Here is a 27,885-nt window from a genome sequence, read left to right as displayed (position 1 = left end):
GCAGACCTTCCCACGCAGGAGCTGGACTTTAACCTCACTTGAACTCACAACGAATGCAGATCGGCGTTTTACGCCACACTAAAGAATATTTCATTAAATAGGACGGCGGCCAGCATTATGGTTGTTGGTGGAAACCGGTGTGTGTGTGTGGGGGGGGGGGGGGGGGTGAGGGGGGCCCACATAACCCATGACAATCCAGGATTGCCGGCAGACCTTCCCACGCAGGAGCTGGACTTTAACCTCACTTGAACTCACAACGAATGCAGATCGGCGTTTTATGCCATACTAAAGAATATTTCACTACTACGACGGCGGCCAGCATCATGGTTGTTGGTGGAAACCGATGTGTGTGTGTGGGGGGGGGGGGGGGAGGAGGGGAGTGACTGTATTGTGAATCGAACATAACCCACGAAACCGGGGAAAACCCACCATTGGTATTCGACGACCTAAACAAAACCCACTTCCATTATTTATAAGACCACCAATTAGTTTTGTGCAACAATTTCTTTATTTGCAAATAACTGCCATCATACTACATCAATTTATGTCACATCGTTGCGGAGACAAACAGCTCTTAAATATACATTTCAATTTTATAAATATACATATATAAACCATAGAATAATTCCAAATAGTTGTCAGAGATGGCTGCTTATATTCTCTGAATGTCAGCTCAACCCTTTTTATACAGTTGAATTCCGAAAATTCAAAGTTTTGAATTTTTTTATTTCTTGGATTAAGTAGCATTTCAAATGCTAACAAATTTAAATCCACATAGATAAATCTACGTGTATTCATTTAAATAATAGATGACCATTAGCGTACAGATATATTTACAAGGATCTTCAGAGCATATATACATTTCGTATGAAATTAAATTTCTTAAAACTTTATATTTCATTTTAAAGTTCAATGGTTTTAATATGACAAATTGCTTCCACATGTAGCTCACGGGCCTGATATAACAAGCAGCTGCAAACTGACCTGACGCTATCTCCACGACAACATACAATGAAGAGATACGTCACTATTGAAAATAGTGGCAGCATTGTCGAAAGGCAGCATCGAGACAGCTTTGCAGAACGGTCATCTGTTTCAGGAACAAGTTATATATTAAAGGCAAAACCACGACTTTTTCTACATAGTTTGTAAGTTGGACTTCGCTTACAAATTGTACAACAATATACACCATCACTGATGTTTAATTGTTTACAATGGCGACAGTTGAAATAAGGTTTCTTGGGTTAAAACTTGCAGCCTTGGTCACGCTTGAGTAAATATACCACACCTAAATTCAAATTAGATAAGGCATCGCCTGGACTTGCCTATCTCCCACACCAGCCAGTCAAACTGTGCTAACAGGCATTAAAAAGGACTGCTTTAGTGACCATCTTAACTGGCTCCTAAAAATGTCACTTGGCTGGTCACAATATAGTCAGAAAATACCGACGTGGAATCCAATGTTTCAAATGTATTTTACTTTGTTGAAAGAATTCTTAAAAAAATAAACTGAACCATTTTGCTGGAGAGCGTGTCATGGTCATCCCGTAGTCATTAATGTTTTCTTTATCTTTAAGATATACTAAAAGAAGGTTCTAAATGACTAATCGCCATATACACCATTTTGCGACCACATCAGCCAGTCTAATGGATGAAAGTTAAGGAGAAACATAGTGGTGTGTTATGAGCCTTATGTAAGTGTGATGGGGTGACCTACTGCCATCTTGCTTGTTTGGTTTAGTAATGTTGTAAACACAGTCTTTTAGATTAGTCCTTCATCTTGATTGTACAGTCTATATCCTCAAATCAAGAGTAATTTATGTACCAATACCTTAAAATAGGAAAATCCTCATTTTCAATCGTTCTTGTACGGTATATTAGTCCATATAATCCCATTTGTCTGTTTGTACCAAACACAAGACATCACCTACGTCCACATGCAATTCCACCCGGTTACTTACACACAAGTACATATACCTTTGTGTATAGGTATGCAATTGTACTGGTTCACTCTAAGGTCATTCCCTTACAATGCTCAGAACCACTGAATAGCTTACTAATATGGAATAACGCTGGTCAGTTGTCAATTGTTTTGTCTTTCTGGTCCATCGTATGGAGTGCATCAGTAAATCTCACATCCCACAGTTTGATAATTGCATTGACCTATAAAGAACAACACATATTACGTATACTGCACATGGGTGTAGAATTTTCGTTACATGCCTTTAGAAACAAAAAGTAGCAGAATTGACTAACTTAAACAAATGTGACTTCCGATGTTACCAATTTAACTCAAATGGATGATTTACTTGAACTAGTCGCACTGACACATTGCAGGGTGAGTTTATTGATTTATTCATTCAGTTTGAGCTTTACGCCATGCCCAACAATATCTAATTTATTAGTATATGACAGTGGCAAGCATTATGGTTCAGGAAACTGGACAGAGCCTGGTGGAAACCCACGATACTTGGCAACCCGGCATAAAGATGAATCAAGGAAGACTGCTGTAAGGGAAATCCATCCAAGAATATGCCAGAGGCAGCTAATGTTCCACACTCAGTGTTGACACAGAGGCAGCTAATGTTACACACTCAGTGTTGACACAGAGGCAGCTAATGTTCCACACTCAGTGTTGATACAGAGGCAGCTAATGTTCCACACTCAGTGTCGACACAGAGGCAGCTAATGTTCCACACTCAGTGTTGACACAGAGGCAGCTAATGTTCCACACTCAGTGTTGACACAGAGGCAGCTAATGTTCCACACTCAGTGTTGACAGAGGCAGCTAATGTTACACACTCAGTGTTGACAGAGGCAGCTAATGTTACACACTCAGTGTTGACACTGAGGCAGCTTATGTTCCACACTCAGTGTTGACACAGAGACAGCTAATGTTACACGCTCAGTGTTGACACAGAGGCAGCTAATGTTACACACTCAGTGTTGACAGAGGTGGCTAATGTTCCACACTCAGTGTTGACACTGAGGCAGCTAATGTTCCACACTCAGTGTTGACACTGAGGCAGCTAATGTTACACACTCAGTGTTGACACTGAGGCAGCTAATGTTACACACTTAGTGTTGACACAGAGGCAGCTAACGCTACACACTCAGTGTTGACACAGAGGCAGCTAATGTTCCACACTCAGTATTGACACAGAGGCAGCTAATGTTCCACACTCAGTGTTGATACAGAGGCAGCTAATGTTACACATTCAGTGTTGACAGAAGCAGCTACTGTTACACACTCAGTGTTGACACTGAAGCCAGACCAATGCCTAAAAGAAGGCATTTTTAGAGCCAAATAAAGGTCATAACCAAGGCCATCCTAAAAAATTCTTTGTTGCGCATGATATGATCTAGATTTTTAACCTTACCTACCCCAATTCCTCAACTTTTTTGCATATAAAAGGGCAATATATGCACATTTTATATTTGACTTTGGAGACAAAACTACAACTGAGAGATTGGCCAATTTCAGGGCTTCACAGAAAGTATAATTTTATCAGTCTTCACAGAATAATGCCTTCAGAATATGCTTAAATGAACATGTTACAAACACACCAAAAGGCTGAGAATTACAGTTTACAGAGAGAATGACAGGATTGGTCGTTAGAGAATTTAACGTTTTTTTTTTTTTTTTTTGGTAAATCTTGTTAATGAAAGGAAAGGAATTTTCCAGAAATTAACACTGAAAGAGAAATATGCGAGAATATTTTTTTTCAAAAATCCCAACGAGAACTTGTTCTGGGTCTGGTCAAGTTTTATCCAATAAACATATTTTCAGTCATGACCTAAAATATGACTTGGTGGTGAAGCTTCTCCATTACCCTACCTTCAAAAGAAATCACAAACCTAACTCAAACAGGAGTCAGAATCAAACAAAATAAGCAACAGTTAACGCTGAATTTTGAGGTCACAGAGAGTAGTTCTGCTCACCCTGAACCTGGCCTCAGTTTTCCTCCTCCGAATCCTGATCTTCATCCTCATCAGGGATGGGGAACCTCAAAATGGCCGCCACGCCAGACAGCTGAGTCAGCTCTGTTTACATACAAACACACCATTCACTCAGTTATTTAATTTGATTGTGTTTTTCATTTTTTGCACTTAACTGTTAAATGATAACAAATTTCATTCAACAAAACTCACATGTAAGCGTATATGGCTAACCAAAAATCTGATGCATTATTTTCATCCAATTACTAAGGTTGTCCACAAAACTGTGATGTAAAATAACTTACGCTCTCCTGAGACATGGAGGCTGGAGAATATTTTCACATCTCCTCCCCAGATCTTTGACCGTGTCCACCAGCTTCACATACCGCTTCCTCTTCTCCACAACAGCTGACCTGGAGATTAAAACACCGTCAAAAACAATCGACACATTTACAAAAATGGTCTAATTTTATGCATGCAAATATGTAGTAACCATGCTCTGTGTCTTTAAATTAAACAGGGTCAGTGCAGAGCAATAATTCTGAACCCTCTCATCAATGTGGTTCCAGACAGTCAAGTCCAACTTGTGATGCTTCCCTCTCCGGTCATACATGGGAAGGTCTGCAGCAACGTGCGAATGATGGTTGGTTTCCTTTGGGCTCTTCCCGGGTTCCTCCCATCATAATGCTTGCTACCGTTGTATAAGTGAAATATTCTTGACCAGGGCATAAAAAACCAATCAAATAAATAAATTAAATTAAATACTGTTATAAACTAAATATTGTGGTTAAACAAGTAGCCTTAATAACACAAATGACGGCTTTACCTGTGATGTCGCCTTATACGATTTCGTGTCGTTTTGCACACAGGCCCCAGGTTAAGGGAATGGCCCATGTTAGGAGGTAGGAAACCCAAGTTATCAGGCTGGATTTTACAACTAAAAAATGTAGAATTTGACTCTTCTCCAGTGCCACTCAACACACTGATAAAATAAATAAACAAGTGATACTGAAGGCCATTTAGTTACCTGAAAAGCTCATCTGTAACCATCAAGGTTTCTATACCCTGTAACTCTGCTGCCCTCTCTACTGCCTTGATACTGAAAGAGAAAACCAAGATAAAACAGTCAGATTTAACATTGCAAAAGGGGAGCTTGGAGTTGCAACTCTTTTGTCACTACTGGTAAAAATAGTCCTACAGTATTATGTGGCTCGTCATACTGTAATTCTTCAATCTTCTTGCATGTTTTCAAGGTGTTTATTCAAGCAGATTCACATTATAAAGGTGTATGAACTGTACTGAAAGTTGCTCTTCATATCTGAAAAGGTTGGGGGATTTATAGCGTAAATGTTAGGCAACTTTTCTCGACATAATTAACGATCATATGTCTCGCCTTGTTCAAAAGGCAAAATGAAAACTTTCCATCAGGAACATCTTCCCAACTGCTCAGCTGTTCGTTGTTTCATCCACTCTACATAAGCTTTTGCGAGACTTTTTTCAGACACCTATGTTACAGTATACAGGTAAGATTAGAAAGTCTGATCATGTCCTGTTTGTGTTAGTGTTTTCACTGGATACATATTCACAAAACTTAACAAGTCATATTTCTTTTAACATAAAGTTTTTTATGTAAAAGATGTTACCTACATGTAGGCTGACGTGCCATAGTATTTAGGGACAAGAATTACAAGAAAAGATCAGAAAAGTCGATTTAAGCTTTCTGAAAGTGGCCCAGGACTATAACTGGATCATGGCACTCTCACCCATAGAAAGCCCTATTAGGATCATTCTGTAACATCTGTAGAAGTCATCCAAAGCTCGCACTTCTCCTGCTGCTTTCGTGTCTGCCAGTTTTGATGTGACAGCTGGATCGGACAGCACTTCTGTGAGTCCAAAGAAAAATGGCATCAGTTTTCACTTTGATCACTTCATGAAAAATACCTATCATAAAATCTTATAACAGTACACTGATGAAGGACAACCATCTGGGCAAGACGTTTTGCCGTGGTGGGAATAGTGGGATTAATCCTGAGCCGGATTATGCCTTTAAAGATTTTGAAATTGGCTGACTTAATAATTTCTTGAAAGTCTGGCAAGCAGAATAAATGAATAAGCCTAGTGCTGGTAGACAAGTGACAGTATATTACCAGTGAGTCGGGATGAAATATCTGTACGTCTGGAATGGCGTCCCTTTGAGGCAGCATAAAACTATGTGATATATCTAGAATATACCAACACTGTCGTGATATAATAACAATTATGATAGCAAAATAATACTGATAGCAATGTTAAATTTTCAGCACACAAAGTGGTGGTATAAATCCATCAAAACATTAAACGTGCTTACATCAAGCGGCAGATAAGTACACATATGTGATTACTACATCACTCAAACACACAATCACATAGACACTCTTGATCAAAACTCCTGGCTCATACACTCCAGTCAGTCCAGTGAGATGGGTACAAAGATTTAGACAGACTTGTTGTCCAGCAATAACACCACGCATCAGCTCAATGTTAAGTGAATGTTTGAAATTAGAGAAAGAATGGAGGAGGACAAACTCAGACTTGTTGTCCAGCAGTAACACCACATATCAGTCTTGAGAACTCACTGTTAATAGCATGTTTGAAACTAGAGAAAGAATGGAGGAGGACAAACTCAGACTTGTTGTGCAGCAGTAACACCACATATCAGTCTTGAGAACTCACTGTTAATAGCGTGTTTGAAACTAGAGAAAGAATGGAGGAGGACAAACTCAGACTTGTTGTCCAGCAGTAACACCACATATCAGTCTTGAGAACTCACTGTTAATAGCATGTTTGAAACTAGAGAAAGAATGGAGGAGGACAAACTCAGACTTGTTGTCCAGCAGTAACACCACATATCAGTCCTGAGAACTCACTGTTAATAGCGTGTTTGAAACTAGAGGAAGAATGGAGGAGGACAAACTCAGACTTGTTGTCCAGCAGTAACACCATGCATCAGTCCTGAGAACTCACTGTTAAGTGTGTGTTTGAAACTAGAGGAAGAATGGAGAAAGACAAACTCAGACGTGTTGTCCAGCAGTAACACTACATATCAGTCCTGAGAACTCACCGTTAAGTGTGTGTTTGAAACTAGAGGAAGAATGGAGAAGGACAAACTCAGACTTGTTGTCCCAGCAGTAACACAATATCAGTCCTGAGAACTCACTGTTAATAGCATGTTTGAAACTAGAGAAAGAATGGAGGAGGACAAACTCAGACTTGTTGTCCAGCAGTAACACCACATATCAGTCCTGAGAACTCACTGTTAATAGCATGTTTGAAAACTAGAGAAAGAATGGAGGAGGACAAACTCAGACTTGTTGTCCAGCAGTAACACCACATATCAGTCTTGAGAACTCACTGTTAATAGCATGTTTGAAACTAGAGAAAGAATGGAGGAGGACAAACTCAGACCTTGTTGTCCAGCAGAAACACCACATATCAGTCCTGAGAACTCACCGTTAAGTTTGTGTTTAAAACTAGAGAAGAATGGAGGACAAACTCAGACTTGTTGTCCAGAAGTAACACCAAGAATGAGTTCAGACTGACAACTCACCGTTAAGTGCATGTTTGAACCCCGATGAAGAATGGACAGGACAAATTGGACTTGTTCTCCAGTAGTATCTTGTACTCCAACTTGATGGCCTGCTGGAACATGTACTCATTAAACTGATCCTGTGGCCGGAGGGGGAAGAAAATTGTTGATTAGTTATTTGAGCTAATACACACACACATATAATATATATATATATATATATATTTCAAATATATTTTTCCTCAGATCCTTTTAGCATGGCAGTGGTGCCAGTGGTGTCAGTGGTGGCTAATGAGGCTTTTCATTACTGTCAAACTGAAAACTGCTGGGTTATTGACTAAACCCTATCATACAACATTACTTTCTGTGTGTAGAATGAAGAAGACAAACTAAAGGTTCATTCAAACTTGTTAGTGGGTAAATATACCAAACTGATGGAATGGGGACATCTTGAGCAGGGAAGGATGAATCAGTAAACCATTCTGCACGACATTCCTGCAGGCAGAGACCACTTGATCTCCTTAGTAAAAGATAGCATGAATCAGTAAACCATTCTGCACGACATTCCGGCAGGCAGAGACCACTTGATCTCCTCAGTAAAAGATAGCATGAATCAGTAAACCATTCTGTACGACATTCCGGCAGGCAGAGGCCAATTGATCTCCTTAGTAAAAGATAGCATGAATCAGTAAACCATTCTGTATGACTTTCTGGCAGGCAGAGGCCACTTGATCTCCTTAGTAAAACATAGCATGAATCAGTAAACCATTCTGCACGACATTCCGGCAGGCGGAGACCACTTGATCTCCTGAGTAAAAGATAGCATGAATCACTAAACCATTCTGTACGACATTCCGGCAGGCAGAGACCACTTGATCTCCAGAGTAAAAGATAGCATGAATCAGTAAACCATTCTGCACGACCTTCTGGCAGGCAGAGGCCACTTGATCTCCTTAGTAAAAGATAGCATGAATCAGTAAACCATTCTGTACGACTTTCTGGCAGGCAGAGACCACTTAATCTCCTCAGTAAAAGATAGCATGAATCAGTAAACCGTTCTGTACGACATTCCGGCAGGCGGAGACCACTTGATCTCCTTAGTAAAAGATAGCATGAATCAGTAAACCATTCTGTACGACTTTCTGGCAGGCAGAGACCACTTGATCTCCTCAGTAAAAGATAGCATGAATCAGTAAACCATTCTGCACGACATTCCGGCAGGCAGAGACCACTTGATCTCCTCAGTAAAAGATAGCATGAATCAGTAAACCATTCTGTACGACTTTCTGGCAGGCAGAGACCACTTGATCTCCTCAGTAAAAGATAGCATGAATCAGTAAACCATTCTGTACGACTTTCTGGCAGGCAGAGACCACTTAATCTCCTTAGTAAAAGATAGCATGAATCAGTAAACCATTCTGTACGACATTCCGGCAGGCAGAGACCACTTAATCTCCTCAGTAAAAGATAGCATGAATCAGTAAACCGTTCTGTACGACATTCCGGCAGGCAGAGGCCAATTGATCTCCTCAGTAAAAGATAGCATGAATCACTAAACCATTCTGTACGACATTCCGGCAGGCAGAGGCCACTTAATCTCCTTAGTAAAAGATAGCATGAATCAGTAAACCATTCTGTACGACATTCCGGAAGGCAGAGACCACTTGATCTCCTCAGTGAAAGATAGCATGAATCAGTAAACCATTCTGTACGACTTTCTGGCAGGCAGAGGCCACTTGATCTCCTCAGTAAAAGATAGCATGAATCACTAAAACCGCTCTGTACGACATTCCTGCAGGCGGAGACCACTTGATCTCCTTAGTAAAAGATAGCATGAATCAGTAAACTGTTCTGTACGACTTTCTGGCAGGCAGAGACCACTGGATCTCCTCAGTAAAAGATACCATGAATCACTAAACCATTCTGTACGACTTTCTGGCAGGCAGAGACCACTTGATCTCCTCAGTAAAAGATAGCATGAATCACTAAACCACTCTGTACGACTTTCTGGCAGGCAGAGACCACTGGATCTCCTCAGTAAAAGATACCATGAATCAGTAAACCATTCTGTACGACTTTCTGGCAGGCAGAGACCACTTGATCTCCTCAGTAAAAGATAGCATGAATCAGTAAACCATTCTGTACGACTTTCTGGCAGGCAGAGACCACTTGATCTCCTCAGTGAAAGATAGCATGAATCAGTAAACCATTCTGTACGACTTTCTGGCAGGCGGAGACCACTGGATCTCCTTAGTAAAAGACAGCATGAATCACTAAACCGTTCTGTATGACATTCCGGCAGGCAGAGACCACTTGATCTCCTCAGTAAAAGATAGCATGAATCAGTAAACCGTTCTGTACGGCTTTCTGGCAGGCAGAGACCACTTGATCTCCTTAGTAAAAGATAGCATGAATCACTAAACCGTTCTGTACGGCTTTCCGGCAGGCAGAGACCACTTGATCTCCTCAGTGAAAGATAGCATGAATCAGTAAACCGTTCTGTACGACTTTCTGGCAGGCAGAGACCACTTGATCTCCTCAGTAAAAGATAGCATGAATCAGTAAAGCGTTCTGTATGACTTTCTGGCAGGCAGAGACCACTTGATCTCCTCAGTAAAAGATAGCATGAATCAGTAAACTGTTCTGTATGACTTTCTGGCAGGCAGAGACCACTTGATCTCCTCAGTAAAAGATACCATGAATCAGTAAACTGTTCTGTACGACTTTCTGGCAGGCGGAGACCACTTGATCTCCTTAGTAAAAGATAGCATGAATCAGTAAACTGTTCTGTACGACTTTCTGGCAGGCGGAGACCACTTGATCTCCTCAGTAAAAGATAGCATGAATCACTAAACCATTCTGTACGATCTTCTGGCAGGCAGAGACCACTGGATCTCCTTAGTAAAAGATACCATGAATCACTAAACCACTCTGTACGACATTCCGGCAGGCAGAGACCACTGGATCTCCTCAGTGAAAGATAGCATGAATCACTAAACCATTCTGTATGACTTTCTGGCAGGCAGAGACCACTTGATCTCCTCAGTAAAAGATACCATGAATCAGTAAACCATTCTGTATGACTTTCTGGCAGGCAGAAACCAGTGGATCTCCTCGGTAAAAGATACCATGAATCAGTAAACCATTCTGTACGACTTTCTGGCAGGCAGAGACCACTTGATCTCCTCAGTAAAAGATAGCATGAATCAGTAAACCATTCTGTACAACTTTCTGGCAGGCAGAGACCACTTGATCTAAAGAGTAAAAGATAGCATGAATCACTAAACCATTCTGTACAACTTTCTGGCAGGCAGAGACCACTTGATCTCCTCAGTAAAAGATAGCATGAATCACTAAACCATTCTGTATGACCTTCTGGCAGGCAGAAACCAGTGGATCTCCACAGTAAAAGATACCATGAATCAGTAAACCATTCTGTACGACATTCCGGCAGGCAGAGACCACTTGATCTCCTCAGTAAAAGATAGCATGAATCACTAAACCACTCTGTACGACTTTCTGGCAGGCAGAGACCACTGGATCTCCTCAGTAAAAGATAGCATGAATCACTAAACCACTCTGTACGACTTTCTGGCAGGCAGAGACCACTGGATCTCCTCAGTAAAAGATAGCATGAATCACTAAACCATTCTGTATGACTTTCTGGCAGGCAGAGACCACTGGATTTCCTCAGTAAAAGATAGCATAAATCACTAAACCATTCTGTATGACTTTCTGGCAGGCAGAAACCAGTGGATCTCCTCAGTAAAAGATAGCATGAATCAGTAAACCGTTCTGTACGACATTTCAGTAGGCAGAGACCACTTGATCTCCTTAGTAAAAGATAGCATGAATCAGTAAACCATTCTGTACGACTTTCTGGCAGGCAGACACCACTGGATCTCCTCAGTAAAAGATAGCATGAATCACTAAACCATTCTGTACGACTTTCTGGCAGGCAGAAACCAGTGGATCTCCTCAGTAAAAGATAGCATGAATCACTAAACCATTCTGTATGACTTTCTGGCAGGCAGAAACCAGTGGATCTCCTCAGTAAAAGATAGCATGAATCAGTAAACCGTTCTGTACGACATTTCGGTAGGCAGAGACCACTTGATCTCCTCAGTAAAAGATAGCATGAATCACTAAACCATTCTGTATGACTTTCTGGCAGGCAGAGACCACTGGATCTCCTCAGTAAAAGATAGCATGAATCAGTAAACCATTCTGTACGACTTTCTGGTAGGCAGAGACCACTGGATCTCCTCAGTAAAAGATAGCATGAATCAGTAAACCGTTCTGTATGACTTTCTGGCAGGCAGAGACCACTTGATCTCCTCAGTAAAAGATAGCATGAATTACTAAACAATTCTGTATGACTTTCTGGCAGGCAGAGACCACTGGATCTCCTGAGTAAAAGATAGCATGAATCACTAAACCATTCTGTATGACTTTCTGCCAGGCAGAGACCACTGGATCTCTCAGTAAAAGATAGCATGAATCACTAAACCATTCTGCACGACTTTCTGGCAGGCAGAGACCACTTGATCTCCTCAGTAAAAGATACCATGAATCACTAAACCATTCTGTATGACTTTCTGGCAGGCAGAGACCACTTGATCTCCTCAGTAAAAGATAGCATGAATCAGTAAACCATTCTGCACGACTTTCTGGCAGGCAGAGACCACTGGATCTCCTCAGTAAAAGATAGCATGAATCACTAAACCATTCTGTATGACTTTCTGGCAGGCAGAGACCACTGGATCTCCTCAGTAAAAGATAGCATGAATCACTAAACCATTCTGTACGACTTTCTGGCAGGCAGAGACCACTGGATCTCCTCAGTAAAAGATAGCATGAATCACTAAACCATTCTGTACGACTTTCTGGCAGGCAGAGACCACTGGATCTCCTCAGTAAAAGATAGCATGAATCACTAAACCATTCTGTATGACTTTCTGGCAGGCAGAGACCACTGGATCTCCTGAGTAAAAGACAGCATGAATCACTAAACCATTCTGTACGACTTTCTGGCAGGCAGAGATCACTGGATCTCCTCAGTAAAAGATAGCATGAATCAGTAAACCATTCTGTACGACTTTCTGGCAGGCAGAGACCACTTGATCTCCTCAGTAAAAGATAGCATGAATCACTAAACCATTCTGTACGACTTTCTGGCAGGCAGAGACCACTGGATCTCCTCAGTAAAAGATAGCATGAATCAGTAAACCATTCTGTACGACTTTCTGGCAGGCAGAGACCACTGGATCTCCTCAGTAAAAGATAGCATGAATCAGTAAACCATTCTGTACGACTTTCTGGCAGGCAGAGACCACTGGATCTCCTCAGTAAAAGATAGCATGAATCAGTAAACCATTCTGTACGACTTTCTGGCAGGCAGAGACCACTGGATCTCCTCAGTAAAAGATACCATGAATCACTAAACCATTCTGTATGACTTTCTGGCAGGCAGAGACCACTGGATCTCCTCAGTAAAAGATACCATGAATCACTAAACCATTCTGTACGACTTTCTGGCAGGCAGAGACCACTGGATCTCCTCAGTAAAAGATAGCATGAATCACTAAACCATTCTGTATGACTTTCTGGCAGGCAGAGACCACTGGAGCTCCTCAGTAAAAGATAGCATGAATCACTAAACCATTCTGTACGACTTTCTGGCAGGCAGAGACCACTGGATCTCCTCAGTAAAAGATAGCATGAATCACTAAACCATTCTGTACGACTTTCTGGCAGGCAGAGACCACTGGATCTCCTCAGTAAAAGATACCATGAATCACTAAACCATTCTGTACGACTTTCTGGCAGGCAGAGACCACTGGATCTCCTCAGTAAAAGATACCATGAATCACTAAACCATTCTGTACGACTTTCTGGCAGGCAGAGACCACTGGATCTCCTCAGTAAAAGATACCATGAATCACTAAACCCTTCTGTATGACTTTCTGGCAGGCAGAGACCACTGGATCTCCTGAGTAAAAGATAGCATGAATCAGTAAACCGTTCTGTACGACTTTCTGGCAGGCAGAGACCACTTGATCTCCTCAGTAAAAGATAGCATGAATCGCTAAACCATTCTGTACGACTTTCTGGCAGGCAGAGACCACTGGATCTCTCAGTAAAAGATAGCATGAATCACTAAACCATTCTGTACGACTTTCTGGCAGGCAGAGACCACTGGATCTCCTCAGTAAAAGATAGCATGAATCACTAAACCATTCTGTACGACTTTCTGGCAGGCAGAGACCACTGGATCTCCTCAGTAAAAGATACCATGAATCACTAAACCATTCTGTATGACTTTCTGGCAGGCAGAGACCACTGGATCTCCTCAGTAAAAGATAGCATGAATCAGTAAACCATTCTGTACGACTTTCTGGCAGGCAGAGACCACTGGATCTCCTCAGTAAAAGATAGCATGAATCACTAAACCATTCTGTATGACTTTCTGGCAGGCAGAGACCACTGGATCTCCTCAGTAAAAGATAGCATGAATCACTAAACCATTCTGTATGACTTTCTGGCAGGCAGAGACCACTTGATCTCCTCAGTAAAAGATAGCATGAATCACTAAACCATTCTGTACGACTTTCTGGCAGGCAGAGACCACTGGATCTCCTCAGTAAAAGATAGCATGAATCACTAAACCATTCTGTACGACTTTCTGGCAGACAGAGACCACTGGATCTCCTCAGTAAAAGATAGCATGAATCACTAAACCATTCTGTACGACTTTCTGGCAGGCAGAGACAACTGGATCTCCTCAGTAAAAGATAGCATGAATCACTAAACCATTCTGTACGACTTTCTGGCAGGCAGAGACCACTGGATCTCCTCAGTAAAAGATAGCATGAATCACTAAACCATTCTGTACGACTTTCTGGCAGGCAGAGACCACTGGATCTCCTTAGTAAAAGATACCATGAATCACTAAACCACTCTGTACGACATTCCGGCAGGCAGAGACCACTTGATCTCCTCAGTGAAAGATAGCATGAATCACTAAACCATTCTGTATGACTTTCTGGCAGGCAGAGACCACTTGATCTCCTCAGTAAAAGATAGCATGAATCAGTAAACCATTCTGTATGACTTTCTGGCAGGCAGAAACCAGTGGATCTCCTCAGTAGAAGATACCATGAATCAGTAAACCATTCTGTACGACTTTCTGGCAGGCAGAGACCACTTGATCTCCTCAGTAAAAGATAGCATGAATCAGTAAACCATTCTGTACAACTTTCTGGCAGGCAGAGACCACTTGATCTAAAGAGTAAAAGATAGCATGAATCACTAAACCATTCTGTACAACTTTCTGGCAGGCAGAGACCACTTGATCTCCTCAGTAAAAGATAGCATGAATCACTAAACCATTCTGTATGACCTTCTGGCAGGCAGAAACCAGTGGATCTCCTCAGTAAAAGATAGCATGAATCAGTAAACCATTCTGTACGACATTCCAGCAGGCAGAGACCACTTGATCTCCTCAGTAAAAGATAGCATGAATCACTAAACCACTCTGTACGACTTTCTGGCATGCAGAGACCACTGGATCTCCTCAGTAAAAGATAGCATGAATCACTAAACCACTCTGTACGACTTTCTGGCAGGCAGAGACCACTGGATCTCCTCAGTAAAAGATAGCATGAATCACTAAACCATTCTGTATGACTTTCTGGCAGGCAGAGACCACTGGATCTCCTCAGTAAAAGATAGCATGAATCACTAAACCATTCTGTATGACTTTCTGGCAGGCAGAAACCAGTGGATCTCCTCAGTAAAAGATACCATGAATCAGTAAACCGTTCTGTACGACATTTCGGTAGGCAGAGACCACTTGATCTCCTTAGTAAAAGATAGCATGAATCATTAAACCATTCTGTACGACTTTCTGGCAGCCAGACACCACTGGATCTCCTCAGTAAAAGATAGCATGAATCAGTAAACCATTCTGCACGACTTTCTGGCAGGCAGAAACCAGTGGATCTCCTCAGTAAAAGATAGCATGAATCAGTTAACCGTTCTGTACGACTTTCTGGCAGGCAGAGACCACTGGATCTCCTCAGTAAAAGATAGCATGAATCACTAAACCATCCTGTACGACTTTCTGGCAGGCAGAGACCACTGGATCTCCTCAGTAAAAGATAGCATGAATCACTAAACCATTCTGTACGACTTTCTGGCAGGCAGAGACCACTGGATCTCCTCAGAAAAAGATAGCATGAATCACTAAACCATTCTGTATGACTTTCTGGCAGGCAGAAACCAGTGGATCTCCTCAGTAAAAGATAGCATGAATCACTAAACCATTCTGTACGACTTTCTGGCAGGCAGAGACCACTTTATCTCCTCAGTAAAAGATAGCATGAATCACTAAACCATTCTGTACGACTTTCTGGCAGGCAGAGACCACTTGATCTCCTCAGTAAAAGATAGCATGAATCACTAAACCATTCTGTATGACTTTCTGGCAGGCAGAGACCACTGGATCTCCTCAGTAAAAGATAGCATGAATCACTAAACCATTCTGTATGACTTTCTGGCAGGCAGAGACCACTGGATCTCTCAGTAAAAGATAGCATGAATCACTAAACCATTCTGCACGACTTTCTGGCAGGCAGAGACCACTTGATCTCCTCAGTAAAAGATACCATGAATCACTAAACCATTCTGTATGACTTTCTGGCAGGCAGAGACCACTGGATCTCTCAGTAAAAGATAGCATGAATCAGTAAACCATTCTGCACGACTTTCTGGCAGGCAGAAACCAGTGGATCTCCTCAGTAAAAGATAGCATGAATCAGTTAACCGTTCTGTACGACTTTCTGGCAGGCAGAGACCACTGGATCTCCTCAGTAAAAGATAGCATGAATCACTAAACCATTCTGTACGACTTTCTGGCAGGCAGAGACCACTGGATCTCCTCAGTAAAAGATAGCATGAATCACTAAACCATTCTGTACGACTTTCTGGCAGGCAGAGACCACTGGATCTCCTCAGAAAAAGATAGCATGAATCACTAAACCATTCTGTATGACTTTCTGGCAGGCAGAAACCAGTGGATCTCCTCAGTAAAAGATAGCATGAATCACTAAACCATTCTGTTTGACTTTCTGGCAGGCAGAGACCACTTGATCTCCTCAGTAAAAGATAGCATGAATCACTAAACCATTCTGTACGACTTTCTGGCAGGCAGAGACCACTTGATCTCCTCAGTAAAAGATAGCATGAATCACTAAACCATTCTGTATGACTTTCTGGCAGGCAGAGACCACTTGATCTCCTCAGTAAAAGATAGCATGAATCACTAAACCATTCTGTATGACTTTCTGGCAGGCAGAGACCACTGGATCTCTCAGTAAAAGATAGCATGAATCACTAAACCATTCTGCACGACTTTCTGGCAGGCAGAGACCACTTGATCTCCTCAGTAAAAGATACCATGAATCACTAAACCATTAGGCAGAGACCACTTGACCTCCTCAGTAAAAGATAGCATGAATCAGTAAACCATTCTGCACGACTTTCTGGCAGGCAGAGACCACTGGATCTCCTCAGTAAAAGATAGCATGAATCACTAAACCATTCTGTATGACTTTCTGGCAGGCAGAGACCACTGGATCTCCTCAGTAAAAGATAGCATGAATCACTAAACCATTCTGTACGACTTTCTGGCAGGCAGAGACCACTGGATCTCCTCAGTAAAAGATAGCATGAATCAGTAAACCATTCTGTACGACTTTCTGGCAGGCAGAGACCACTGGATCTCCTCAGTAAAAGATAGCATGAATCACTAAACCATTCTGTACGACTTTCTGGCAGGCAGAGACCACTGGATCTCCTGAGTAAAAGATAGCATGAATCAGTAAACCATTCTGTATGACTTTCTGGCAGGCAGAGACCACTGGATCTCCTCAGTAAAAGATAGCATGAATCACTAAACCATTCTGTACGACTTTCTGGCAGGCAGAGATCACTGGATCTCCTCAGTAAAAGATAGCATGAATCAGTAAACCATTCTGTACGACTTTCTGGCAGGCAGAGACCACTGGATCTCCTTAGTAAAAGATAGCATGAATCAGTAAACCATTCTGTACAACTTTCTGGCAGGCAGAGACCACTTGATCTCCTCAGTAAAAGATAGCATGAATCACTAAACCATTCTGTACGACTTTCTGGCAGGCAGAGACCACTGGATCTCCTCAGTAAAAGATAGCATGAATCACTAAACCATTCTGTACGACTTTCTGGCAGGCAGAGACCACTTGATCTCCTCAGTAAAAGATAGCATGAATCAGTAAACCATTCTGTACGACTTTCTGGCAGGCAGAGACCACTGGATCTCCTTAGTAAAAGATAGCATGAATCACTAAACCATTCTGTACGACTTTCTGGCAGGCAGAGACCACTGGATCTCCTCAGTAAAAGATAGCATGAATCACTAAACCATTCTGTACGACTTTCTGGCAGGCAGAGACCACTGGATCTCCTCAGTAAAAGATAGCATGAATCACTAAACCATTCTGTACGACTTTCTGGCAGGCAGAGACCACTGGATCTCCTCAGTAAAAGATACCATGAATCACTAAACCATTCTGTATGACTTTCTGGCAGGCAGAGACCACTGGATCTCCTCAGTAAAAGATACCATGAATCACTAAACCATTCTGTACGACTTTCTGGCAGGCAGAGACCACTGGATCTCCTCAGTAAAAGATACCATGAATCACTAAACCATTCTGTACGACTTTCTGGCAGGCAGAGACCACTGGATCTCCTCAGTAAAAGATACCATGAATCACTAAACCATTCTGTATGACTTTCTGGCAGGCAGAGACCACTGGATCTCCTCAGTAAAAGATACCATGAATCACCAAACCATTCTGCACGACTTTCTGGCAGGCAGAGACCACTGGATCTCCTCAGTAAAAGATAGCATGAATCACTAAACCATTCTGCACGACTTTCTGGCAGGCAGAGACCACTGGATCTCCTCAGTAAAAGATAGCATGAATCACTAAACCATTCTGTATGACTTTCCGGCAGGCAGAGACCACTGGAGCTCCTCAGTAAAAGATAGCATGAATCACTAAACCATTCTGTACGACTTTCTGGCAGGCAGAGACCACTGGATCTCCTCAGTAAAAGATAGCATGAATCACTAAACCATTCTGTACGACTTTCTGGTAGGCAGAGACCACTGGATCTCCTCAGTAAAAGATAGCATGAATCACTAAACCATTCTGTATGACTTTCTGGCAGGCAGAGACCACTTGATCTCCTTAGTAAAAGATAGCATGAATCACTAAACCATTCTGTATGACTTTCTGGCAGGCAGAGACCACTTGATCTCCTCAGTAAAAGATAGCATGAATCACTAAACCATTCTGTATGACTTTCTGGCAGGCAGAAACCAGTGGATCTCCTCAGTAAAAGATAGCATGAATCAGTAAACCATTCTGTATGACTTTCTGGCAGGCAGAGACCACTTGATCTCCTTAGTAAAAGATAGCATGAATCACTAAACCATTCTGTATGACTTTCTGGCAGGCAGAGACCACTTGATCTCCTCAGTAAAAGATAGCATGAATCACTAAACCATTCTGTACGACTTTCTGGCAGGCAGAGACCACTTGATCTCCTTAGTAAAAGATAGCATGAATCACTAAACCATTCTGTACGACTTTCTGGCAGGCAGACACCACTGGATCTCCTCAGTAAAAGATAGCATGAATCACTAAACCATTCTGTATGACTTTCTGGTAGGCAGAGACCACTTGATCTCCTCAGTAAAAGATAGCATGAATCACTAAACCATTCTGTATGACTTTCTGGCAGGCAGAGACCACTTGATCTCCTCAGTAAAAGATAGCATGAATCAGTAAACCATTCTGTATGACTTTCTGGCAGGCAGAAACCAGTGGATCTCCTCAGTAAAAGATAGCATGAATCACTAAACCATTCTGTACGACTTTCTGGCAGGCAGAGACCACTTGATCTCCTTAGTAAAAGATAGCATGAATCACTAAACCATTCTGTACGACTTTCTGGCAGGCAGACACCACTGGATCTCCTCAGTAAAAGATAGCATGAATCACTAAACCATTCTGTATGACTTTCTGGTAGGCAGAGACCACTTGATCTCCTCAGTAAAAGATAGCATGAATCACTAAACCATTCTGTATGACTTTCTGGCAGGCAGAGACCACTTGATCTCCTCAGTAAAAGATAGCATGAATCACTAAACCATTCTGTACGACTTTCTGGCAGGCAGAGACCACTTGATCTCCTCAGTAAAAGATAGCATGAATCAGTAAACCGTTCTGTACGACTTTCTGGCAGGCAGAGACCACTGGATCTCCTCAGTAAAAGATAGCATGAATCAGTAAACCACTCTGTACGACTTTATGGCAGGCAGAGACCACTGGATCTCCTCAGTAAAAGATAGCATGAATCACTAAACCATTCTGTACGACTTTCTGGCAGGCAGAGACCACTGGATCTCCTTAGTCAAAGATACCATGAATCACTAAACCATTCTGTACGACTTTCTGGCAGGCAGAGACCACTTGATCTCCTCAGTAAAAGATAGCATGAATCACTAAACCATTCTGTACGACTTTCTGGCAGGCAGAGACCACTGGATCTCCTCAGTAAAAGATAGCATGAATCAGTAAACCATACTGTATGACTTTCCGGCAGGCAGAGACCACTTGATCTCCTCAGTAAAAGATAGCATGAATCAGTAAACCATTCTGTACGACTTTCTGGCAGGCAGAGACCACTGGATCTCCTCAGTAAAAGATAGCATGAATCAGTAAACCATTCTGTATGACTGTCCGGCAGGCAGAGACCACTTGATCTCCTTAGTAAAAGATAGCATGAATCAGTAAACCGTTCTGTACAACTTTCTGGCAGGCAGACACCACTGGATCTCCTCAGTAAAAGATAGCATGAATCACTAAACCGTTCTGTATGACTTTCCGGCAGGCAGAGACCACTTGATCTCCTTAGTAAAAGATAGCATGAATCAGTAAACCGTTCTGTACGACTTTCTGGCAGGCAGAGACCACTGGATCTCCTCAGTAAAAGATAGCATGAATCACTAAACCATTCTGTATGACTTTCTGGCAGGCAGAGACCACTGGATCTCCTGAGTAAAAGATAGCATGAATCACTAAACCATTCTGTACGACTTTCTGGCAGGCAGAGACCACTTGATCTCCTCAGTAAAAGATAGCATGAATCACTAAACCATTCTGTACGACTTTCTGGCAGGCAGAGACCACTTGATCTCCTCAGTAAAAGATAGCATGAATCACTAAACCATTCTGTACGACTTTCTGGCAGGCAGAGACCACTTGATCTCCTCAGTAAAAGATAGCATGAATCACTAAACCATTCTGTACGACTTTCTGGCAGGCAGAGACCACTGGATCTCCTCAGTAAAAGATAGCATGAATCACTAAACCATTCTGTACGACTTTCTGGCAGGCAGAGACCACTGGATCTCCTCAGTAAAAGATAGCATGAATCACTAAACCATTCTGTACGACTTTCTGGCAGGCAGAGACCACTTGATCTCCTCAGTAAAAGATACCAAGAATCACTAAACCATTCTGTACGACTTTCTGGCAGGCAGAGACCACTGGATCTCCTCGGTAAAAGATAGCATGAATCAGTAAACCATTCTGTATGACTTTCTGGCAGGCAGAGACCACTTGATCTCCTCAGTAAAAGATAGCACGAATCACTAAACCCTTCTGTATGACTTTCTGGCAGGCAGAGGTCACTTGATCTCCTCAGTAAAAGATAGCATGAATCACTAAACCGTTCTGTACGACCTTCTGGCAGGCAGAGACCACTGGATCTCCTGAGTAAAAGATAGCATGAATCACTAAACCATTCTGTATGACTTTCTGGCAGGCAGAGACCACTTGATCTCCTCAGTAAAAGATAGCATGAATCACTAAACCATTCTGTACGACTTTCTGGCAGGCAGAGACCACTTGATCTCCTCAGTAAAAGATAGCATGAATCACTAAACCATTCTGTATGACTTTCTGGCAGGCAGAGACCACTTGATCTCCTCAGTAAAAGATAGCATGAATCACTAAACCATTCTGTACGACTTTCTGGCAGGCAGAGACCACTGGATCTCCTCAGTAAAAGATAGCATGAATCACTAAACCATTCTGTACGACTTTCTGGCAGGCAGAGACCACTGGATCTCCTCAGTAAAAGATAGCATGAATCACTAAACCATTCTGTATGACTTTCTGGCAGGCAGAGACCACTTGATCTCCTCAGTAAAAGATACCAAGAATCACTAAACCATTCTGTACGACTTTCTGGCAGGCAGACACCACTGGATCTCCTCAGTAAAAGATAGCATGAATCACTAAACCGTTCTGTATGACTTTCCGGCAGGCAGAGACCACTTGATCTCCTTAGTAAAAGATAGCATGAATCAGTAAACCGTTCTGTACGACTTTCTGGCAGGCAGAGACCACTGGATCTCCTCAGTAAAAGATAGCATGAATCACTAAACCATTCTGTATGACTTTCTGGCAGGCAGAGACCACTGGATCTCCTGAGTAAAAGATAGCATGAATCACTAAACCATTCTGTACGACTTTCTGGCAGGCAGAGACCACTTGATCTCCTCAGTAAAAGATAGCATGAATCACTAAACCATTCTGTACGACTTTCTGGCAGGCAGAGACCACTTGATCTCCTCAGTAAAAGATAGCATGAATCACTAAACCATTCTGTATGACTTTCTGGCAGGCAGAGACCACTTGATCTCCTCAGTAAAAGATAGCATGAATCACTAAACCATTCTGTACGACTTTCTGGCAGGCAGAGACCACTGGATCTCCTCAGTAAAAGATAGCATGAATCACTAAACCATTCTGTACGACTTTCTGGCAGGCAGAGACCACTGGATCTCCTCAGTAAAAGATAGCATGAATCACTAAACCATTCTGTACGACTTTCTGGCAGGCAGAGACCACTTGATCTCCTCAGTAAAAGATACCAAGAATCACTAAACCATTCTGTACGACTTTCTGGCAGGCAGAGACCACTGGATCTCCTCGGTAAAAGATAGCATGAATCAGTAAACCATCCTGTACGACTTTCTGGCAGGCAGAGACCACTTGATCTCCTCAGTAAAAGATAGCACGAATCACTAAACCCTTCTGTATGACTTTCTGGCAGGCAGAGGTCACTTGATCTCCTCAGTAAAAGATAGCATGAATCACTAAACCGTTCTGTACGACCTTCTGGCCGGCAGAGACCACTTGATCTCCTCAGTAAAAGATAGCATGAATCAGTAAACCATTCTGTACGACTTTCTGGCAGGCAGAGACCACTTGATCTCCTCAGTAAAAGATAGCATGAATCAGTAAACCATTCTGTACGACTTTCTGGCAGGCAGAGACCACTTGATCTCCTCAGTAAAAGATAGCATGAATCAGTAAACCATTCTGTACGACTTTCTGGCAGGCAGAGACCACTTGATCTCCTCGGTAAAAGATAGCATGAATCAGTAAACCGTTCTGTACGACTTTCTGGCAGGCAGAGACCACTTGATCTCCTCAGTAAAAGATAGCATGAATCAGTAAACCATTCTGTATGACTTTCTGGCAGGCAGAGACCACTTGATCTCCTTAGTAAAAGATAGCATGAATCAGTAAACCATTCTGTATGACTTTCTGGCAGGCAGAGGCGACTTGATCTCCTCAGTAAAAGATAGCATGAGTACGGAATGCACATTTCATTCCCTTAATTCAAAATTTTATTAAAAATTTCAGATGCATCAGAAGTTATCAGTGTTTATTCTTAACTTTCACTTACTTTAACAAATCCAGGGCTTGCAACGAGGACACACTTGACAACTGAATAAAAAAACAAGCGGTGACAGGTATATTGATACAGGTGGCTTCACACCCACCTTGGGTTCAAATGTGTCATTAATTAAAATTAATACACTGTATTTCACCTAAAGGTGGGATTCTTAAATAGTAAACAGAAAAACGACTGTCTGGGTAATTTATCAAAAGGCCTGGTTTTGTAAACGTATCAACTGGAAAAATGTAGAACAAGAATTAACTTTTAAAAATGTGTAATAGAAAGATGGGCACTAGTGAAAGATGATATTGGTGTTAGGGAAAAGGGAGAGCTAGGTAAAGGGAGAGGAGAGGGGGGCGGGGAGGGGGTGTGGATGGGAAAATCAGTGACCCTTACCATCAAAGTTGATGTGCCTGAGAATGGCTTGTATTATCTGGTCATAAAAACGAGTCAGACCCTGAAATAAAAAGGACAAGAATGAAACCACATCACTGTACAGAATAAGGAGCAGAAATAAATACAGTACTGGTAGGTAATATATATACTGTAATCTATACGTAACATTTTATGTTTCAACTTTTTATCTTATTTGCTGATCTTTTTCTTTCTTTTTCTTTAGGTGAGAGCACACTGGTTGACATTTTAAACTTTCATATTTACATGTATCTGTACATCTTCATGTAATCCCCTTTTAAATTTGATCCATCTTCCATCTGTGAATACCATAAACCAACTTTATTAGTCTGTTTCAGTGTTAGTCCCATACCTTGTCGTGTTGGCTGCACTGGCCCCGTCGCTTTCGTGGGATATTTGTCTCTATCTTTGCACGCAGCAGCGTCATGTTTGGGGTGACAAGACAGATGTGTGCAAGGCCTTCCTGCATTACCACAGCAGCCACGTCTGCTCTCTGCATCGGGTCACAAGCTAGCTCTGAGATACAAAAGGTTTTACAGACATTATCTTCTGTCACTTGACACTCGAGCAATTTTTTCCTGTTGTATTATATATGTATGATGTAGTTAAATGATTGGAAAGCCTTGAAAAACAAAAAAAAAAATTTTTAATCCATTGTTTTTTAGTGTTGGCTCACCCGTGAAACACAAAGTACACTGGCCTAGATGACATGTTTTTCATCATGTTCTTTAAAAGTCAGATACTCTAGGAAAAAAAGAATTAAAAACAAACCAAACGGGTGAAGACCGTTAGTAGTTTGAACTGAAATGTTATAAATGAATCTTTTGTGAACAGTTGAGGAATTATCTTTAGGAACACATTTATAGGTACATGAATTATGTTCAAAATTATGACAGTAAGCAGAGAGACCTATTCTGTCCAGAAAGATGCTGTCCCACTCGTGTTTGCCCAGTGTGAACTTCCTGTTCATCTCTAGGTCAAGAGTATGGTATGCACCCATCTGAAACAAACATAACAAAAAACTAACTGACTGACTGACATAGTGAGGGAGTGAATGAATGATGTCACAATGAAGTTTGTAAGTTACCTTGTGAAATCAGATTTTTTTAACTGATTGCACACTGTCTGCTTCATGCATAAATTTCTCCACTGTTAATACAGTATCCCTCCAGTAAAAAACAATATCATTTATTTCAACAGTGTTTCATGCCATTGGATTCTAAAAATATTTCACTTTTACAATGACAGTCAGGTTTATGAAGAAAATCAAGCAGATTCTATGTAACCGGTGGCTAACCTTGTAACCTTCATACATTTTAAAATTTCAAATTTTTCTCCTCGTCAAAACTCACCTTTACCAGGCTACATGCAATAAATAATCTTAAACTAATATGAAATGCCCTTCATTAGTTGAACTCTGTCTCTGATTTTAAACAAAGCAGTGTACTATAGCAATTTCAAAGATACTAAAAAACCAAATTTCTGCCAGAGAAGGCCAGCATCCTGTACACAGTAGCTTGAGGTGGTTCTGTGATATCAGTTTAAAGGTTTTTTGGAGGACCAATCACAAAATCTCCTGATTATATCAGCTTTGTAAAGCTTGGAAGTTTTCATACTTTTCAAGGTTTTCAAGTCCCTGTACAAACCCTGCAATGAACAAAGCCATCCTGCCCTTCCTGAGTTTAGGATTGGAAAGTACATATGTACCTTAACATACTGGTTCTCCACAATGTTTCTCCCCTTCACCCTCAGTACACAGGCTTGGGTGTCAAAATCCAGACTCTCCACGCATATGGTCAGCATGGTTCTTACTTTACTGCTGGCCACGCTGCCTGTGGCTGACTCCGTCTGTACTTTTCTGCATAAAATGAAATTTCCTTTCTTCTCAGTGGACATTCAGAAACGAACGATGTACTACTGAAACTTTTTTCCAGTTACAGTTCTTATATTTTTTTCAAAACAAATTATATTTCTCATCTGGAAATAGTGAAGTCCATAAAATTCAAGAACATTACGCCCAGTTCTAACAGATTTTTGGCAAAAGAATTCTGTTCAACCTGTTTTAGTAAATTCATTTTGGTTTGTGCACCAGAAATTCCTCTCTCAGAAATGTTTAAATTTATTGTATGACAAAACAAATTCCCATCTGAAGTTTACTCTTTTACATTACTGTAACATAAAAATGGTGTAAACTAATATTGAAGATCTTGTGCATCACACAGATATCCATGCAGATATATAATGATATGACACTAGACAATTATTGCTGTTGTCTTTGCTTGATAATGTTATTCTGCACATTTTGCTAAAACATATGGAGTTATCATATTAGTGGAAAAATATAAAAATTAAAATTTTAGCACAAGGGGCTGCAAATGTCCCATTTCTAAAATTCTCTTCCATATTTACCGGGCTAAAATAAACAACAATCACTAGATAAAGAGTTTCTATTCTATTTTGCCTGCTTTAAACTTTTACATATTTATTGGGCAGGAAAACTAAGCAAAGAAAGCACACAATTTCCCCACTCCATGCTATACATTCAGTTGTCAACAAATGCGCAAATTCAATGCAGGGAGTGAAGAATGTGTGCTGCAAATCAACTTTATTTACATGTTTTCCCGAATTTCTTATAAGGTAATAATCTCTCTGTAAGTGGGGTCATGTTGTGTTTCTTTATTTGCATAACTTCATCATCGTTTGTGTTAAGGATAATTGACCAATGGGATGAACACTTGTGACAACCCCCACCCCACCTTCTTTGAAATGACTATGCATCGAGTGTTGTGATTAAAGCAAAGCGAATGTCTTTGATTTTACCCCTTGATGTTCAACGTTGCATGTAGTATGAAAATCCAACGTATAACAGAACTGATCATTACTCAAATTCTGCTGAGCAGAGACAAGAAAGTAGTTGATGCTGTGCCTGCCCTGGAGAAAACAAATATACACCCGCTTCCTGGCTAAGACCGACTTTTGATGTATGCGCTTCCCAGGTCAGCATGCTGGAGGTGGGAGTAGCGCCCACACAGGAGGATTGGAGGCCAGCTAAATGTCAACCAACAAGGTAAATGTCAGAATGTTAAATAAGGAGGGAGATCATTAAGCTCGCTGAATTATACATTTACCTGATAGTAGTAGATCTCAGTGTGTCCCCATGTGATACCAGGTTATAGGCATGCCACATATCTTCAGCCTCTTCAGGAATCAGGGAAACAGACCTGTCCATTCAAATTGAAGGCAAAATGAGATAACTATTACCTCGTAGTATTTTTAACATGAACATGTCCTAAAAAAATACTTTTACTTACTTTGGGCCTACTTTCCTAAAATATTTTTAAGACATAGGGGCCGACAGAGTAGGCACTGGATTTGATTTGGGAGGGGGTGGGGCGCTGTAGGTAAGACACTGTGTCTTTCTGGCATGACTGAATATTTTGTTACACGGCTTAGATTTAGAACATTGGAGTTTGAGAAGTTGTACAGTTTTCCCTGACCAGATTTTCCGGTGTTGTTGTTGCTCGTTGAGCAGTCAACGTGTTTCACTTAGTATTCGCAAGACTCACCCTGCACCTGTCTTATCGATATCTCTCTGGACTAACTTCATCTTGCTGATCAGGTCAACTCAAAGCTGCCACGATGATCGCCCAAGATAAGCCATTCCTAGAAAATTTATTTTGCCGGTTTCACAACACGACGACATTGCCAGATGTCTGCAATGTTGACAACCTGAGGAACTTTTGTTAGCTCGTGTTTGATTGGCTAGTGTCGTCCATACAGCCACTGGATATGCTCGTTATAAGTTACTATATTTTCATGGGAGATAACTCTCTTCCGGTACAAGTGCACCACAGAGCAGCTGGCGGGAAAGCGGGGTGATTTCTCACCATGTCGATCCACATTTTGAACAATTCTCAGGAAACTGCGAAAGAATGCAATCAGCTGCATTTGTTACCGTGTAAAGTTGAATACAATGGTAATGCAGAGGTCGCAAATTATTTCCACACATCCATTAGGGACGATGAAAATGAGCAGTTGACCGCATCATTCCGTGGACGACCACTGAATGGTCAAGCGCTTCGTCTTCCTCCGGG

General features: G+C 41.5%; 1 protein-coding gene across 1 annotated transcript; it reads right to left on the bottom strand.

Annotated features, from left to right (window-relative positions):
- Positions 1-499: 499 nt before the first annotated feature.
- Positions 500-27,499, bottom strand: LOC135476507 (protein pelota-like). Its single transcript, XM_064756544.1, is given in 16 exon segments — positions 500-2,163; positions 3,943-4,044; positions 4,245-4,290; positions 4,292-4,352; positions 4,967-5,038; positions 5,703-5,739; positions 5,742-5,822; positions 7,331-7,383; positions 7,577-7,644; positions 23,384-23,424; positions 23,774-23,834; positions 24,144-24,307; positions 24,701-24,791; positions 25,499-25,649; positions 26,920-27,012; positions 27,358-27,499. Coding segments are annotated over 15 exon segments (1,149 nt in total). The 5' UTR covers positions 27,399-27,499; the 3' UTR covers positions 500-2,163; positions 3,943-3,955.
- Positions 27,500-27,885: the final 386 nt, after the last annotated feature.

Source organism: Liolophura sinensis, chromosome 10 (assembly GCF_032854445.1).
Source record: "Liolophura sinensis isolate JHLJ2023 chromosome 10, CUHK_Ljap_v2, whole genome shotgun sequence".
Lineage (NCBI taxonomy): Eukaryota > Metazoa > Mollusca > Polyplacophora > Chitonida > Chitonidae > Liolophura > Liolophura sinensis.
The sequence above is the reverse complement of the archived record's forward strand: the minus strand, read 5'-3'. Positions and strand labels throughout refer to the sequence as shown.